Genomic DNA, 17,906 nt, shown 5'->3' on the forward strand with positions numbered 1-17,906 from the left:
CTGTTTAACGCTACTACTACATCACCTGTCATTCAGGTTCAAAATCCTGGAGTAACTTTTTACCATCTTTAATAAAATTCACTGTACATAATTTTGCATTGCCAAAAATCAAGAAACCAATATTGGTACATTACTACCAACTAAACTCCAGACTTTATTCAGATTTCACCGGTTTTTCTACTTATGTCCTTTTTCTGCTCCAGGATCTAATCCAGGATACCACATGGCACATGGCATTTAGCTGGAGTAACTTTTAAATCCTCCCTCCTCCTCAACTAGCAAATCCAATTAGTTATTAAATCTTACCGACATCTTACATGACTCTTCCTCTTCATTCTTGTTATTCCCAACCTATTTTCTAGGCATGGGAGCCCTGGTGGTGCAGGTTAAGCACCTGGCTGCTAACCAAAAGGTTGGTGGTTCAAACCCACCAACTGCTCCAGGGGAGAAAGATGTGGCAGTCCGCTTCCATAAAGATTTATGCACTTGGAAACTCTATAAGGTAGTTCTACTCTGTCCTATAGGATCACTATAATTCAGAATTGACTCTGTGGCAATGGGTTTGTTTTTGATTTTGGTATGTTCTAGGTAACTTGCTCAATGCTAGGGATATAAAGGTGTTCTTGAAGATCTCATAGTCTGGTGGTAATCAAACATATAAACAAACGCATGTCATTTACATCATTAATTGAATGCTTAAAAAAGGGCCTTTAATGTTGTTTATCAGATGAAGTAGATATTCCTTTGTGAAAAATGTAATAAAGGCTCCCATAACGAAGTAAGTAGGAGTTTATGTTACAATGCCAGACTGTCTGAATTCCAATCCAGAATCCGAGACTTATTAGCTGTGTAACCTTGAGCAAACAACTTGACCTCTCTGTCTCAGTTTCCTCATTTATAAAAGTATAGTATAACAATTGAACCTACCTCTAAAGATTGCTCCATGGATTAAATAAATTGGTCATACACTAAGTACTTAGAATAGTGCCAGGCACATGGTGAATGCTCAGTAAATGTTAGCTGTTTTTACTATCATCATTTTCCCTTTTGTATGCTTCATGTTCCCAGTCAAACTGGACAACTCACAGAGCCTTGTGTTTCCCCACTGAGCTCATACCCTTTTCGCTACCCAATCTGTTTCCCCATTCTTCAACTCCACCTACTGAAATCCTACATAACTTCGAGGACCTGATACACATAAAACCTTCCCTGATCCGTCAAACTACAGATGAGCTCATTTATTAGAGTTGGGTACAGCCTGGGGATAGTATAAAAACAACCAATGTATCACGTTATGTGGTTTCCTGTCTTTAGGTATAGTATTATTTCATAAAGAACAAAATTACACAAAGACTTAAACAAGTTACACTCTAATCACCTTGGTTTTGGGTCTGTTTTTGTACTGTACACCAATTTCAATGTAAAATTTTAAAGTAGATATGAAAAAACATTCTAAAAACAATTCCTTATAAATTAAAAAAGAAATGAAATTACCTGTGCTCACAGCAATGCTTACACTTTTTCTCATATGCAAGCCAGGAGAAGACCGTGCTTCCTCCACGGAAACCAACTCCATTTGCCTTGCGCTGTTTTCAGCAGTGGTTGTCTTAGGGGAACAGGGCTGCAGAGACTGTGCTTCCAATAAACGCTGAATCTGTATTAAAAACATATTTTAAGCTGACAGTAAAGTAATCAACAAAACTGGCAGCAGAGTTTAATTATTAATTGTTTCCCAATTATAAATAACTGACTTTTAACTATATAGTCTCACATTTCAATGCAGCACATCTTATCATCAGTCATTAAGAAGCACTTTGTGCTAAGTATAAATTTAAAAGTAAAAACAAAAAAAAACCACCCAGTGCCATTGATGGTTTTTTTAAATTTAAAAATAAAAACAAAGGTATTTTAAATTGCCACTCACATAGAAAACCTGAACAGTTAACACTTTAAAATCAACATCTTATTCCTATTTCAGTTACAAATCAAAAGCATGACTGGAGATACACTCCGACTCCATGTACTAACTATGGAACATTTCACACAGCACTCATAACGGTTGATCAGAACTGCCCGTGTTCAGCCGTGCTGAAACCGGCAATAATATGCATGCCAAAAGCCAACTTACTGAATGCTTCCTGTTCGTGAGACACTACGCTAAGAACTTTTATATGTGATTTCCGTAACTCTGGGAAGAAGGTACTATTATTAAACGCATTTTACAGATAAGAAAACTTGATTAACTGCCTAGGTCATGTAACAAATAAGCAGCAAAACTGAGGTTCAAACACAGAAAGCTTCTCCCCCTCTTTTAAATTGAGATATAATTCACATACAGTAAGTCACCCTGTTAAAATCTACAATTCAGTGGTTTTTTAGCATATTCACAAAGCTGTGTAACCATTACCACTAATTCCAGAATATTTTCATCACTCCCCCATAAACACCCATACCCATTAGCAATTTCCCATTCTCCTTCCTCCTGACCCCAGGCACCCACTAATCTACTTTCTGTCTCTATTCTGGACACTTCATATATACAGAACCATTTATATGTACCCTTGTCCTGGCTTCTTTCACTTAGCACCATGGGTCCACCTGTGTTACAGCATTATCAATACCTCATTCCTTTCTATGGCTGTGATATTCCATTTTTATTCGTCAGTTGATAGACAGCTGGGTTCTTTCTACTTTTTCACTATTTTGAATAATGCTGCTACGAGCATTCCTATACATGTTTTTGTGTGGCTATGTTTTCAATTCATTGGGGTATATACCTAGGTGTGAAAAAACATCCCTTTTTAAACACTGTAATTTTCTATCTCCCTGTAAATGATACTGTGTTCAGTTCATCTCATTTAGTAGATTAACTTTATTAAAATATGGGAACATAAGTATTACCAACAAATTACTTACATCAGTATATAACCTGCATTAATACAAAATAGCTGTGTATTTATGGTGGTTAGGAGCACAGATTTTGGGGTCAGGCAGACATAGTGTAAATCTTACTCTGCTATCTAAAAGTAAGATTGTTTTAAGGATTAAAAGAGATAAATACAATACTTGCAGTTTATTAAGTGGTTACTATATAAGCCAGGCCCTACACTAAGCACTTCAGTAACTCTCTTACTCTTCAGCTATACATATAATGAAGTCCCTGGGTGGCACAAATGGTTTGTGCTAACTGAAAGATTGGCGGTTCGAATCCACCCAGCAGCACTTCGGAAGAAAGGCCTGGTGATCTATGTCCATCAAATTATAGCCATTGAAACCCTGTGGTGTGCAGTTCTATTTGGACACACACGGGGTCACCATGAGTTGGAATCTACTTGATGGCAATGGGTTTGGTTTTTCTGGATACATATAATAACTATCATCACTCCTATTTTACAGATGAGAAAACTGAGGTTTAAAGAAATCACACAGAAAAGCACTCAGTAAAAGGCTTAGCATACACATAAAGTGCCTAATACTAGTCACTATGTTAAAAAAAGTATGTTCATCTACTACCTTTATTTCTAGTTTTTAACGCCACAGTCCTATGATGCATTTTAATATCTGACACACTTAATATCCTCTTCTCATTACAGTTCTTTTTCAGAATTTTCTAAGCTCTTCTGGCAAAAAGGCTTCAGTGTTATTCTTTCATGTTCCACTCCTAAAGTTCTGTCTTCTCCATTAAAAAAGGGGAAGGGACTAAACTGGAATGTTAAAAATATACTATAAAGCTATCATGATTAAATTGAATGGTGCTGGAATAGGCAGGTAGATCAATGGAGCAGAATATAGCCCAGAAATAGATGCAAACACATGATACCTTCATTATACAATTAAAAATAAATTTATAAGTTATTAACAAAAAATACATTTTTACACAAATAACACATGCTTTATATGTTTTTGCAAACCCCTCTAGCCCCCCCGGATGCTATTTTCATAGTGCGCTATACCAATATTTTTTTTGCATGTTGCTGACTTCAATTTCATTTTTTTTTTCCTATCCAATGGATTTAATGTTACCAGGATAAAACTGATCTCATGGAAGCTTCATTTAACATAGCTATTTTCCTAAACCAACTGCAATCAATGGTGAACTGAACGGGGTCATGATGGAAATAGGATACCATGTTGAAACCAAAGAGTATGAATGTACAAACAGCTATAAATTAGTAAGTAAGAAATATCCTAGGCCTGTAACTGTAATAACAAGAATGTTGTTTATATTACTTTCATAAATCTTAAACTGAAACACAATTTTTGATAATCAACACCTTTGAAATCAATAAATATGTCACCAGAAGAAACTGTTTTCATCTTAAAATCGGCCATTTTAGTTTATCAACATCATTACCACTCAACTCCCAGAACCCTTCAAAGTCTGATCCCTTGTGACTAACATCATTGGGATATCTCAGAGCTGTCTGTAGATGCTCTTCAGTGACCTCTGAACTGAGGTCATCATCATCACTGCCTTCAGCATCATCTTTGTCATCAGTATTCTGCTGGTACACAATAATCCCAGCCTTTCCCAAGCGGATGCAGACGGCTTCTGGGGTTATTTTCTGAATCTATTGTGGATGGTTTCTCGGGTTACTAACCCTCGAAGCAGAAGCCACCCTCTTGCAGACTTCTGTTAACGCCGCTGGCTTCAGTAGCCCTGATGGTGTGAACTCAGGAATCCCAGAATGCATCTATCCACCCATACCACTCTCTTCTCACGAAGTCTTTAACTGATGGCTGACTGTTATATTTAGCTGCTGCAGTTTGCAGGCAAGTACACCCGCTATGACTGCTATATGGGCACCACTTAATATAATTTTGAACTTTTTTTCTTTGTGAGCAGCCACGGTGTCGAAAATTAATAAAGACTTCTCCGAAAAGAACTCCCCCCGCCTGGCCCTATAATATTTATCTGCCCATACTTTCTTAACATCACAGTCCATCCATCCCTTATTACAATGAACAACCACACTGGTTGGCAGTTTTTTGCAGGGCATGGTAACTCTCAAAAATCACAATTTGCTTTAATTTCACCCCCCTCGCACTGCAACCAAGGACTACAGTGAAGGAAGCCCTCTAGTGCCCAGTGGTTGTAATGGCTACAGTTTTCATACCTGAAGCAGCTACAGTCCTGGTGGTTAGAATGTCAAAAGACATGGGAAGCTTGTCCATGTTAATTAAGTCCACTGGAAAGATACCGAGTTCAGAGATTTCTTTGGTGACAAAAACTTCCCAGAAGTTGACTATCTTTTGCTCCCAAACATCCAGAATTTGCTGGTCTACAGTGGTTCTCATTCTCACAGAAAGACCATTCCTTTTCATGAATTTAGAAATTCAGGTGAAACTTGCCTTGAAACCTGAGATTCCTTTTTCATTTACCTGAAGCTTTGCTTTGATCTGAATTGGGACAGTAAAGAGAGTTTGATTTTCTTCCCTTGAAAAAATAATCTACTCTTTGAAGTCCTTCTCTAACTCAGGTTATTTCGCTTTGTGACCATGATGTACTTGTTTCCATGGATTCGTTTTGTCCAGCTCCTTTTTCTCCCTTCTCCACTCGCAAACGGATGACTCTCCAACCTCAAACTCTCTCACTGCCACTCTGTTGCTTGTTTCTTCCACCCTTGCAATGACTTCCAGTCTGAAGTCAGTGGTATAGGACTTTTAATTCCTGCCATGATCTTAAAAGGTTCTAAGATTTAGATTTATAAACTGAAAAATGTACATAATATAATCAATAATTGGCTGGTTCTAGTAACAAGATCACAAAATTCAAATGTGAGGTGTACAAGAAGCAAGGGTCTTTTTATATGCTTTTAAGCATATGATTTTTTTTTTTTTTTTAAGGTGACTTATGATCACTGGTCGAAGACATTGGTGCTAATAAGACATAATAAGACTCTGAAATAGGTGAACCCTATGCGGCAGTTCTACTCTGTCCTATACGGTCCCTAGGAGTCAAAACCAACTCGAGGGCACTTAACAACATAGCTTAATGGTTTCACTTAAGATGATTTGATAAGGTTTTTGCATTCAACTGCTTAGCCAAGAACCAGAATGTATCAGTTTTGCTTTGTTTATTCCTCCAATTAAAAGTCAGAGTAGGAAGACAACGGTGATAATTATGTCAATGCAGGCTGAATCGAGATTCCTACTGATACGTACTTGATGCCATTTATGCCAAAGCAGGCTGCGCTTTGTTTACGCTTCCAACTGATAGCATATGATTTATGAGCAGGTAAATGACACACAGACATTTCAAATAGAAAATACAAATGGCTGATAAATAATAAACTGATCGATTTTACTCATAATAATATAATGCAAGTTAAAACAAGATACCAGTTTCCATTTTTTACATGTTGCTGTACAAAAAAAAATTAGTATAGCACTTAGGAAAATACCTTGTGGGAAGAGGGCACAGTTGGCAAGCAAACATAGAAGGCGCACATTACTTGCATAAAAATATTGTAGGACTGACGATAATTTAAGGTTGATACGCCCGTTGTTACAAGCCCTGGCAGGGCACTGGTTAAGCACTTGGCTGCTAACCCAAAGGTTGGTGGTTCATACCCACCAGCTGCTCCTTGGGAGAAAAGACCTGGCAATCTGCTCCCACAGGTTATAGTCTAAGAAATTCTGTGAGTCAGAATCAACTCAATGGCATAAAACAACAACATGCCCAATGTCAGAAAAGATGTAGAAGAATGGTTTTGTAGTATTAAATTTGAATAACCTTTCTGGTGGCCATTTTCACTCATTCAAGTAACAAAATAAGTATTAAGCAACTATTACATGTCAAGTACTATTCTAGGTGCTAAGAATACAGTAAAGAATGTAAGCTCCCTCCCTACAACTTACTTTCTATTGCAGGTAGACAACAAACAAACACACACGTAATTAAGGCTTAAATGATGAGGGCTAGCTATTAGGAGAACTACAGGAAGAAGTTTCAGGCAAAGTGAACTGCAAGCATAAAATCGTAAAGTGGAAACACCTGGCATATTTGAAGAAGAAAAAGCACACCACTGTATAGCTGCAGTGAACATGGAAGACAGTAGTTAAGAGATGATTTGGAACAGGGAGACAGATGCCAGATCACAAAGGGCTTTGAGGACTAAAGTAAGCAATCTTGTTTTATTCTAATTGCAATAGAAAGCCACTGCAGGGTTTTAAGCAGAAATGCTACTATCTGTCTTGAGCTTTATAAAGACAGTTGTGCTTCTAACTGTAGGAAACATGAGGGGACAGTACTGGAAGCAGCGTGAGTGGGTAAGAGAAGACGATGAATTGAAATAGGGTGGTAGAAGAAGAGATGGTGAAGAATGGCTGGGTTCAGGATTCATCCAGAAAGTACGGCCTGGGTTTTTGGCCAGAGTGACTATATAAGATGTGATGCCACTAATGGAAATAATAATAATGAAAACAATACTTACTGAGCACTACCTATATACCAGGAGCCCTGGTGGTACAGTGGTTAAGCGTTCAGCTGCTAACCAAAAGGTCAGCAGTTCAAATCCACCAGCTGCTCCTGGGAAACTCTACGGGGCAGTTTTAATGTCCTATAGGGTCTTTTATCTCACAGAGTGGCTGGTGGCTTAACCACTGTATTACGAGGGCTCTTTGTAGATGTCAATAAGTGTCTTTATCTCTATATATCCCCATTTTGTAAATTAAATTCAGAAAATTAAAATCAGAGAGGTAAGGTATTTTACCCAAGATCACAAAACTTATTATATTACCTAGAAACTGGAACAGAACCCAAGGAATAGGATACCAGAGCTCACTCCTTTAACTACTATAGCAAAATGAGACTTGGAATATTAGAAGAGGAACACATTTCAGTATTTTTCAACATTTAAAATGTATGTACCCTTGGACTTCACCATTTTATTTCTAGGAGTCTATGTTACAGAGATACTTGCAAAAATGCAGGTAGATGCAAGTGTGAGGGCATTCACTGCTGTATTGTTTGCAATAGGAGAAACTTCTAACAGTCGTAATAATCAATAGAAAACCAATTAGAAAAATTGCTGCACATCATTATAATGGAATACCACGCAGAATAGGAGCCCTGGTGGCGCAGTGGTTAAGAGTTCAGCTGCTAACCAAAAGGCTGGCAGTTGGAATCCACCAGCTGCTCCCTGGAAACCCTGTGGGGCAGTTGTAATTTCTCCTATATGATCACTACGAGTCAAATAGACTTGATGGCAAATGGTTTTATGTAGAGTAAGGTAAATTCTATATGTACCTATATAGAAAGATGTCTTAAAAATTTTTTTTACAAAAGTAAAAGTAATAGAACAGTATGAATGTTATGATTCCACTTGTACTTTTATTTTTAAAGGTGTTATGTATATGGCAGGGTGGTGATGATCACGAGCATATTTGTTATGTGCACAGAGAACAGACCGAAAACTGCTGACGGTGTTTATCTCTGGAGAGGGAAGAGACTGTTCCTTTTACTTTATATTCAGTGGTAGTAAAAAATTTTTACCTAAAAAAAAGTACACGTGAGAAAAATACTCTGTATATTTATCATACAAGCATTTTGTACAACATAGTTACTTTGAGCAATTTAGCTAGTCAATGGTCTATAATATTAGATTTTAAGTATTCAAATCCCAAGTAACTAAGATTTCTAAATAGCTTAAAGGATCTTTTTAACCTTTATTAGTTTTTTTTGGAATAAGATGGGGAATAATAGAAAGAATTATTTTCATTGTGAAAAAATTCAGGTACATTAAAATGTTTCCTAAATGTTTATAATGATTTGCTAAGATTCAACTTGTATTTTACAATTTCAAAGAATTTAGCTAGATTTAAAACACAGCTAAGCTAAATTTGTCTCAGGTATTCATATCTAAAGTGTTCTTAAGCAGAATTTTAAAAATGTCATTGCCTTTTTTTATTTGCAAAGTGCAAAGAATGTAATTCTAATTTTATGGAAGACTTTTTAAAATCACAAATATGTATATATGCACATCACATGTATATCTGCATAGTTAGAGGATCATGGGAAAAAACTGAAAGAATATATTCCAGTTTTTTACACTGGTATTGGGGGAAAGGGAAAAGCAGTTGATTTGAGTAGGTAAGCAGAGTAAGGAAAGAAAGAAAAAGATACAATACTTAAAGGCTGAAATTCTGTGCAAGGACTAAGTGAGAGAAAAAAAAAAATCCTAAAAACACTGCAGTAAAGGCCCTGAAGAATGAAAACATGCCAGAAGAAAACGAGTGGAACAAGTCCAGTATAGATACAAAGGAGAGCTTCTAGAACTATACCCTTAAGTTACACTGACTAAGATTTACAATAACACAGAGTTTACAAACCAGAGTTGTATCAAAATATACCATATAACCTTTATACTTAGTTATATATAAAGGTTTAATAAATTATATAGACTTTTCATTAGGGGTGAAAAATAAAAGAAAATTGCAGTTATGACAGCACAAGAGAGAGAGGAAGAAGACTTGTTTTTGCAGCACTGAATAAATTATTTTGTCTAATTCTCATTTTACTCATCTGTAAAACAAGGAAACTAGACCTACGTTACTAGGCCCCTTCCAGTTCTGACTTTCCACCATTCCATTCTATAAAATGTAATTACTGAAGAGAGTTGCCAGTTATTTTTAAGAAACCATGTTACACCAAGAATTTAGCAACATAACTAAGAAAGCTCCAAGCAAACCTGTGCCTGAAGTAGTCTCAGCTGTCTGTCTTGTTCCGTGAGGAATCTATAAGCATCTGGAGATAGTCCCATCATTCCGTTATCTGATCCAGTGTTGGGAGTGTGCATGCACACCGCACAAGGTTGTGGGTTACATGAGTCCACATGTGAAGACAGTCTTGCCACAGGTGATGGCTCTACACTGCTGTGGGGAGAACAACCACCCATGCTTCCTTGGGGCCTCACAGCTATAGGGCTACTTGAAGAATAGAATGCATTATGGTACACAGCGGGACATCCATTTGGATGAAATAATGAATGCTTTTGAAGGGCTTCACATTGGAGGTCCTGAACGGATCCTGCTGTATTCACTCCTTGCCAAGAATGTATTGGGCTATATTGAAAATGACATTGATGCTGACAACAACTGCAAATATTTGTGGAACAGTAAGATGGTGGTGGGGGAGTAGGTATCTGAAGTTCCATCGGTCGTCCTGAATTATGGGATGAAAAAACAAAATTGTGTGGGTGAGACTGTGGGGCAAAAGAAGACTGCCTGGAATTAAATGTGGAGGATCTTACAGGATACTCTTCTCTTTGTGCACTTTCAGCAGAAACTGTTTGAAGCTTTTCAGATGATTCAGGAGACAGCCCATCAAGAGAAGATGATATAACACTGTTCCTGATATGGGTGTTCCCTTTCTTACATCTAGATGGCTGTCTAACTCTGCAGTGTCTCAAAGGAGCAGTGCCTTGGTTTAATTGATTTGGTAGCCCTCTTACGGAAGGCTCTTTAACTTCAGCATCTGGGCTGTGTTTCTTATCATAAAGTTGGGGTCGCATTGGCTCCAAGTGTTCAGAATGGTTAATCAACGAAGGAGGATTTTCATTATTCAACATTTCCAGTGTATTAGGGAGAGGGTTTGATTCTACGAAATTGGCATCCAACACAAGTGAAAGTTCAGGAACGGATGGCTGGATCTTAGACACCTAAAAATGGGAAAGAAATTAAAGAGGAAAAAAAAAATTTTTTTTAGGAGAGAGATATATGTCTCACTTTCCTCAGACCGACATTTCCCAAGTTATATCCAACTATTTATTAAAAAGGTGTTCATTCTTATCTTTATTTAGATAGCGAACAAAATATTTTCTGGGCATTTCTATGTTCCAGCCACTAGGATTACAATTCTGAGCAAGTGAGCAAATTACACAAGATCCTTGGCCTCAAAGAACATAACTAAGCATTTCTCAAACTTATTTAATGATGGAACTCCTTTTATGGGAACACTGATTAACACTACTCAGATCACAAAATACAGCGAACTCTGCTTTATACAACAGAATTTTTTACCCTGTCTCTGCAAAGACACAATCACAGGCAGAGTGCTTCAACTGATCTAGTAGCAGAAAATATTTCTGCACTCTAAATAACACAGGATCTTCACAAAAAATTTTAAGTGAAGTTACTTGCTGTCATTCCTTCTACTGGCATCAACTAAAGAGTTGGAAGAAAGTAGAAAAGAAAAAATAGGATACTTGCTGTGGTAAATTTGGTTGCAATTGGTATTACTTTCTTTATATCCTTCCCATTCTTTTTCTCCTAAAATAATCAATTACCAGTACTGTGACTAAAATAAACAACTCTAAAATAACCTATTGGTTGGTAGCAATCAAAAAATTTTGGCAAAGGTTATCATCAATTAACTTCCCAAAGCAAGCAGAATGTTTTCTCACGATACGGTAATAAAAACTAATGTCATGCTCTGAAAACAGTATAGAATGCTGAATCAGTATAGTACAGAGGTTAAAAGCACCAGATTCTGAAAACAAATCTCTTGAATTAGAATCCTAGCTCTACTACTTACAAGCTGTGTGATCCTGGGCAGGTAACTTAACCAATCTGTGCCTCACTTTTCTCTGAAATACTAATTATATGTATTTCTTAGGCTTGTAAGGAATATATATATATACACGTATGTGCATAAAACACATGTATGTACATATATATTCATATTCAAGTTTTTGTTGTTGTTAGGTGCCACTGAGTTGGTTCCAATTCACAGTGACTTTACGTACAACAGAACGAAACACCGCTTAGTCCTGTGCCACTCTCATAATCATTATTATGCTTGAGCGCATTGTTAGAGCCACTGTGTCAATCCATCTCACTGAGGGTCTTCCTCTTTTTCACTGACCCTCTAATTTACCAAGCATGATGCCCTTCTCTAGGGACTGGTCCCTCCTGACAACATGTCCAAAATATGTGAGAAAAAGTCTCTCCATCCTTGCATTTAAGGAGGACTTTTTTTCTGGCTATACTTCTTCCAATCCATAGTATATTCAATACTCCCTGCCAACGCCGTAATTCAAATGCATTCATTCTTCTCTGGTCTTCTTTATTCATTGTGCAGCTTTTGCAATGGATATGAGGTGCCTGAAAACATCATGGCTTAGGTCAGGCCCACCTTAGTCCTTAAAGTGACATCGTTGCTTTTCAACACTTTAAAGAGGTCTTTTGTACAGATTTGCCCAACGCAATATGTTGTTTGATTTTTTAATCGCTGCTTCCCTGGATGTTGATTGTGGGTCCAAGTAAAATGAAATCCTTGACAACTTCAATCTTCTCTCTGTTTATCATGATGTCATTTATTGGGCCAGTTGTGAAGATTTCTGTATTCTTTATGTTGAGGTACAATTCATAATGAAGGCTGTAGCTTTTGATCTTCATTAGTGAGTGCTTCAAGTCCTCTTCACTTTCAGCAAGCAAGGTTGAGTCATCTGCATATCCCAGGTTGTTAATGAGTCTTCCCCCAGTCCTGATACTGTGTTCTTCTACATATAGTCCAGATTCTTGGATTATCTGCTCTGCACACACATTGAATAAGTATGATGAAATGATACAACCCTGACGCACACCTTTCCTAACTTTAAACCACGCAGTATCCCCTTGTTCTGTTCAAAGGCTGCCTCTTGATCTATGTACAGGTTCCTCATGAGCACAATTAAGTGTTCTGGAATTCCCATTCTTCACAATGTTATCTGCAATTTGTTATGATCCACATAGCAAATGCCTTTGCATAGTCAATAAAACACAGGTAAACATCTTTCTGGTATTTTCTGCTTTCAGCCAAGATCCATCTGATATAAGCAATGGTACCCCCCATTCCACGCCCACTTCTGAATCTGGCTCGAATTTCTAGCAGTTCCCTGTTGATGCACTGCTGCAACCACTTCTGAATGATCTCCAGCAAAATTTTACTTGTGTGTGATATTAATGATATTGTTCAATAATTTCCACATTCTGTTGGATCACCTTTCTTTGGAATAGACACAAATATGGATCCCTTCCAGCTGATGAGTCAGGTTGCTGTCTTCCAAATTTCTTGGCATAGATGAGTGAGCACTTCCAGCACCGCATTAGTTTTTTTGAAAGATCTTGTTTGGTATTCAGTCAATTCCTGGAGCCTTGTTTTTCACCAATGCCTTCAGTACAGCCTGGACTTCTTCTTTTAGGACCATCAGTTCTTGATCATATGCTACCTCCTGAAATGGCTGAATGTCAACCAATTCTTTTTCGTACAGTGACTCCGTATTCCTTTCATCTTCTTTTGATGCTTCCTGCATCGTGTAATATTTTCCCTGTAGAATCCTTCAGTAGTGCACCTTGAGGCTTGAATTTCTTCTTCAATTCTTTCAGCCTGAAAAATGCTAAGCATTTTGATTTTCTAACTCCAGGTCTTTACACATGTCGTTTTAATACTTCGTCTTCTCAAGTCACCCTCTGAAATCTTCTGTTGAGCTCTTTTACTTACTTCATCATTTCTTCTGTTTGTTTTAGCTACTCTACATTCGAGTGTAAGTTTCAAAGTCTCTTCTCACATCCATTTTGGTCTTCTCTTTCTTTCCTGTCTTTTTAATGACCTCTTGCTTTCTTCTTCTATGATATCCTTGATGTCAATCCATAACTCATCTGGTCTTCAGTCATTAGTGCTCAATGCATCAAACCTATTCTTGAGGTTGTCTCTATATTCAGGTGGGATATATTCAAGATCATATTTCGGCTCTTGTGGACTTGTTCTAATTTTCTTCAGCTTCAACTTGAACTTGCAAATGAATAATTGATGGTCTGCTCTGCAGCTGGCCCCTGGCCTTGTTCTGATTAATGATATCCATACATAGAGATATACCCATATATACAGAAATACAGATAGAGATATATAGCCGAATGTATCTTAAAACAAGGAGTCCTAGTGGTGTAGTGGTTAACCACTCAGATGCTAACCAAAAGGGCGGTGGTTTGACCAACAAGCTACTCCAGAGAGAAAGATGTGGTAGTCTGCTTCTGTAAAGATTGCAACCTTGGAAACCCTAAGGGGCAGCTCTACTTCGCCCCATAGGGTTGCTATGAGTTGGAATTGACTTGATGGCATACAACAACATCTTAAAACAATAGTTGAATAAGTTTTAGGTAGTAGTATTTAGTGCTTTAACATAAAGAAGCTTTTTGGCTCCTAACCTCAAAGATAAGTTCATTGTAAGATCAGTGATACCTTCTGACTCACTGGATGAGGACTAGGAACTGGTCTTGGAGAAAAATCTTCATCTTCAACACCAGAGTCATGATCATTTACTGGCATTTTCCCTGGAGGTAACTTCTGAGAAGACCTAAAGAAGGGGAGGCAAGAAAAACCTTCAGCAACCCAGTATTTCTGGTTTTTTAATTGAATAAAGTCCTTTAATAAGCCACAGTAGTGTCTGGATCATTTAATTTAGTATCTGACACTACAAATTATTGTTCAGGTCAATGTTAGCTGACCAAGAGAGCTGGCCAGTCAGACTTATGCTTAACAAATCTTTTTACCTGATCATGATGAGTTTAACCTAGTATTCTTCATATCATAATAAATCAATAGTTACTGAGCATCTTCTGGCTAACCACTTTGAGGAATTAGAAATATAAAAGACAACACTCAATGTCAAAGAATTTATAATCTGATGTTAGAGACATAAATATTGTATTAAGGAAAATGAAATAAAGAATTATATACTTATATCTGTATTGGGAACATACACTGAGACATTAAGGTACCTTTTCTCATTTAGTCAGTTGTAGTCATTGCATAATGGGTAGCATGTCCCAGCAGAACACAGGAAAATTTTGAGTGTCAGTACTGAGTACTGAAAGTTGAAGTTAGAGTTTGAGACTAAAGATTTGGAAGACTATGTTTGTCAGTTGTTTTTTGCACCCTAAACTAAATAAATTCTCGGTAGGACAGGTTAGGAAAGGGGAAAGATAAGTCAGAAGGAAGCTAAGAGAGCTTAGACATAAGTAGAATCCCTGAAAAGGTCCTGCATCCTGTTTCCTGCAGGTTGAACTCTCTCTAGCAGAGAAAGCAACAGAAAGCCCCACATAGATCTGTTCCAAACCCTGGAGTTCTAGAGAAGCAGAAAAGACTCACAGAATTCCTTCTGTGCCAATGTGCTGCAGTGAAGAAATCACAATGTATGGTGTGTTTAAGCAGATGGGTCTGTATTCGTCCCACAAAGCTTCCCTCCCTCCCTACACCCAAGAATGACATGGTATCAGTGCATATGGACATGACTTGGAGAGCCAGTGACCTAAACAGGGTAAAGGAAAGGCAGTCAGAGCAGGAACATGGACAGAATTTTTGTCAAAGAACAGATGCAAATGAAACACCTCATCAGATGGCAACATGATGGATGATAATCACATCACACCACAACACCAGTACTGGCACCCCAACAATCTTCAAGTTACATATAACCCCAAAGGAAAAGGAATCTTGAAATGACTGAAATTTGGTTTCTACAATCTAGCAGGATGAACAGGGACTCAAAATAGAAATTTAGCTCATTTACTTTAAAAAAAATGCTACATTTCTTGTACACTTGAGTTTATACCATGGGATTAATATATGCTACGTGGGGGATACCTCATTGTATTGTGCTTCGCTTTATTGCGCTTCGCAGATATTTCATTTTTTACAAATTGAAGGTTCGTGGCAACCTTGCATTAAGCAAGTCTATTAGTGCCATTTTTCTAACAGCATTTGCTCACTTTGTGTCTCTGTGTCACATTTTGGATATACTCATAATATTTCAAACTTTTTCATTATTATTATATCTGTTAGTGATCTATAATCAGTGATCTTTGATGTTATTATTGTAATTGTTTTGGGGCGCCACAAACCCCAACCACATAAGATGGCAAACTTAATCGACAAATGTTGTGTGTGTCCTGACTGCTCCATCAACAGGCTGTTCCCCATCTCTCTCCCTCTCCTCAGGCCTATTCCATGAGGCATGATAATATTAATATTAGGCCAATTAATAACCCTTCAATGGCCTGTAAGTGTTCAAGCGAAAGGAAGAGTCACATGTCTCTCACTTTAAATGGAAAGCCGGAAATGATTAAGCTTAGTGAGGAAGGCATGTAGAAAGCCAAGGAAGGCCGAAAGCTAGGCCTCCTGTGCTGAACAGTTGGACAAGTTGTGAATGCAAATGAAAAGTTCTTGGAGGAAATTAAAAGTGCTACTCCAGTGAACACATGACTGATAAGAAAGCCAAACAGCGTTGTTGCTGATATGGAGAAAGCTTTAGTGATCCGGACAAAAGATCAAACCAGCCACAACATTCCCTTAAGCCAAAGCCCAATACAGTATAAGATCCCAACTCTCTTCAATTCTGTGAAGGCTGAGAGAGGTGAGGAAGCTACAGAAGAAAACTCTGAAGCTAGCAAAGGTTGGTTCATGAGGCCCCTAGTGTTGTCCCTGTTTTTTCTTCCATGGTCTTTTATTCTTTCAGGTTTTATATTTATGTCTTTGATCCATTTGGGGTTAGTTTTTGTGTATGATGTGAGGCATGGGTCCAGTTTCATCTTTTTACAGGCGGCCATCCAGTTTTGCCATTAGTTAAAAAGATTTTTTCCTCATTTAATGGAGTTTGGTCCTTTGTCAAAGATGAGCTGACCATAACCAAAAGCAAGCCCGTTACTGCTGGCTTGATGTCGACTCATAATGACCCTATAGGAAAAAGAGTAGAAACGCCCCATAGGGTTTCCAAGGAGTGACTGTTGAATTCAAACTGCCAACCTTCCAGTTAGCAGCTGAGCTTTTAACCAGTGTGCCACCAGGGCTCCCAGCTGACCATAGGTGGACAGATGTACATCTGGGTTCTCGATCCTGTTCCACTGGTCTATGTGTCTGTCGTCGTACCAGTACCAGGCTGTTTTGACTTGTGGCTATATAATAAGTTCTGAGAAGCCTCCTACTTTGTTCTTTTTCTTCAGTAATGCTTTGTTTATCTGGGGGCTCTTTCCTTTCCATGTAAGGTTGGTGATTAGTTTTTCCATCTCATTAAAGAATGCTTTTGGTATTTGGTTTTCGTTTTTTTAAATTGTACTTTACCTGAAGGTTTACAGACCAAAATACTTCTCATTTAACAATTAACACACATATTATTTTGTGACATTGGCTGTCAACTCCACATGTCAAAACTCTCCCCTTCTCGACCTTGGGTTCCCCATTACCAGATTTCCTGCCTTCTCCTATCTTCTTGTCCTTGCCCCTGGGCTGGGGTGCCCACTTAGTCTTGTTTTGTTTTATCGGCCTGTCTAATCTTTGGCTAAAGGGTGAACCCCGGGAATGATTTCAGTACAGAGTTAAAGGGTCTCCAAGGGCCATACTTTCAGGGTTTCTCCAGTCTCTGTTAGACCAGTAAGTCTGGTCTTTTTTTTTTTTTAATTAGAATTTTGTTCTACATTTTTCTCCAGCTCTGTCTGGGACTCTCTATTGTGATCTCTGTCAGAGCAGTCAGTAGTGGTAGCCAGTGGTAGTCTAGTTGTGCTAGACTCAGTTTGGTGGAAGCTATGGCAGTTGTAGTTCATTAGTCCTTTGGACTAATTTTTCCCTCGTTCCTTTGGTTTTCTTCATTCTCCTTTGCTCTAGATGCGGTGGGGCCTGTGGAGTATCTTAGGTGGCCACTCACAAGGTTTTAAGATCCCAGACGCTACTCACCAAAGTAAAATGCAGAACATTTTCTTTATAAATTATGTCATGCCAATTGAGCTAGATGTCCCCAGAAGCCATGGTCCAAACCCTCAGCCTAGTAATTTGGTCCCTCAGGGTGTTGTTGGTATTTGGATCAGGATTCATGTTATCTGTAGTTTGTTGTGGATAAAATTGATATTTGTTGAGCCCCCCATCCATGAACATG

The 17,906-nt window shown here is 38.0% G+C and overlaps 1 protein-coding gene across 3 annotated transcripts in view; it reads right to left on the bottom strand.

The window, feature by feature from the left end:
* STIL (STIL centriolar assembly protein) overlaps positions 1-17,906 on the bottom strand; it is a 73,725-nt gene that overhangs the window by 19,999 nt on the left and 35,820 nt on the right. For all 3 annotated transcript variants that reach the window (XM_010591305.3, XM_010591304.3, XM_003411095.4), the window contains 3 exons: positions 14,222-14,336; positions 9,693-10,661; positions 1,495-1,654 (listed from right to left, as the gene is read on the bottom strand). In XM_010591305.3, coding sequence (XP_010589607.1) covers positions 1,495-1,654; positions 9,693-10,661; positions 14,222-14,336 — 1,244 coding nt within the window. The remainder of the gene's footprint in view (positions 1-1,494; positions 1,655-9,692; positions 10,662-14,221; positions 14,337-17,906) is intronic.

The sequence above is a fragment of the Loxodonta africana genome, chromosome 3 (genome assembly GCF_030014295.1).
Source record: "Loxodonta africana isolate mLoxAfr1 chromosome 3, mLoxAfr1.hap2, whole genome shotgun sequence".
Classification (NCBI taxonomy): domain Eukaryota; kingdom Metazoa; phylum Chordata; class Mammalia; order Proboscidea; family Elephantidae; genus Loxodonta; species Loxodonta africana.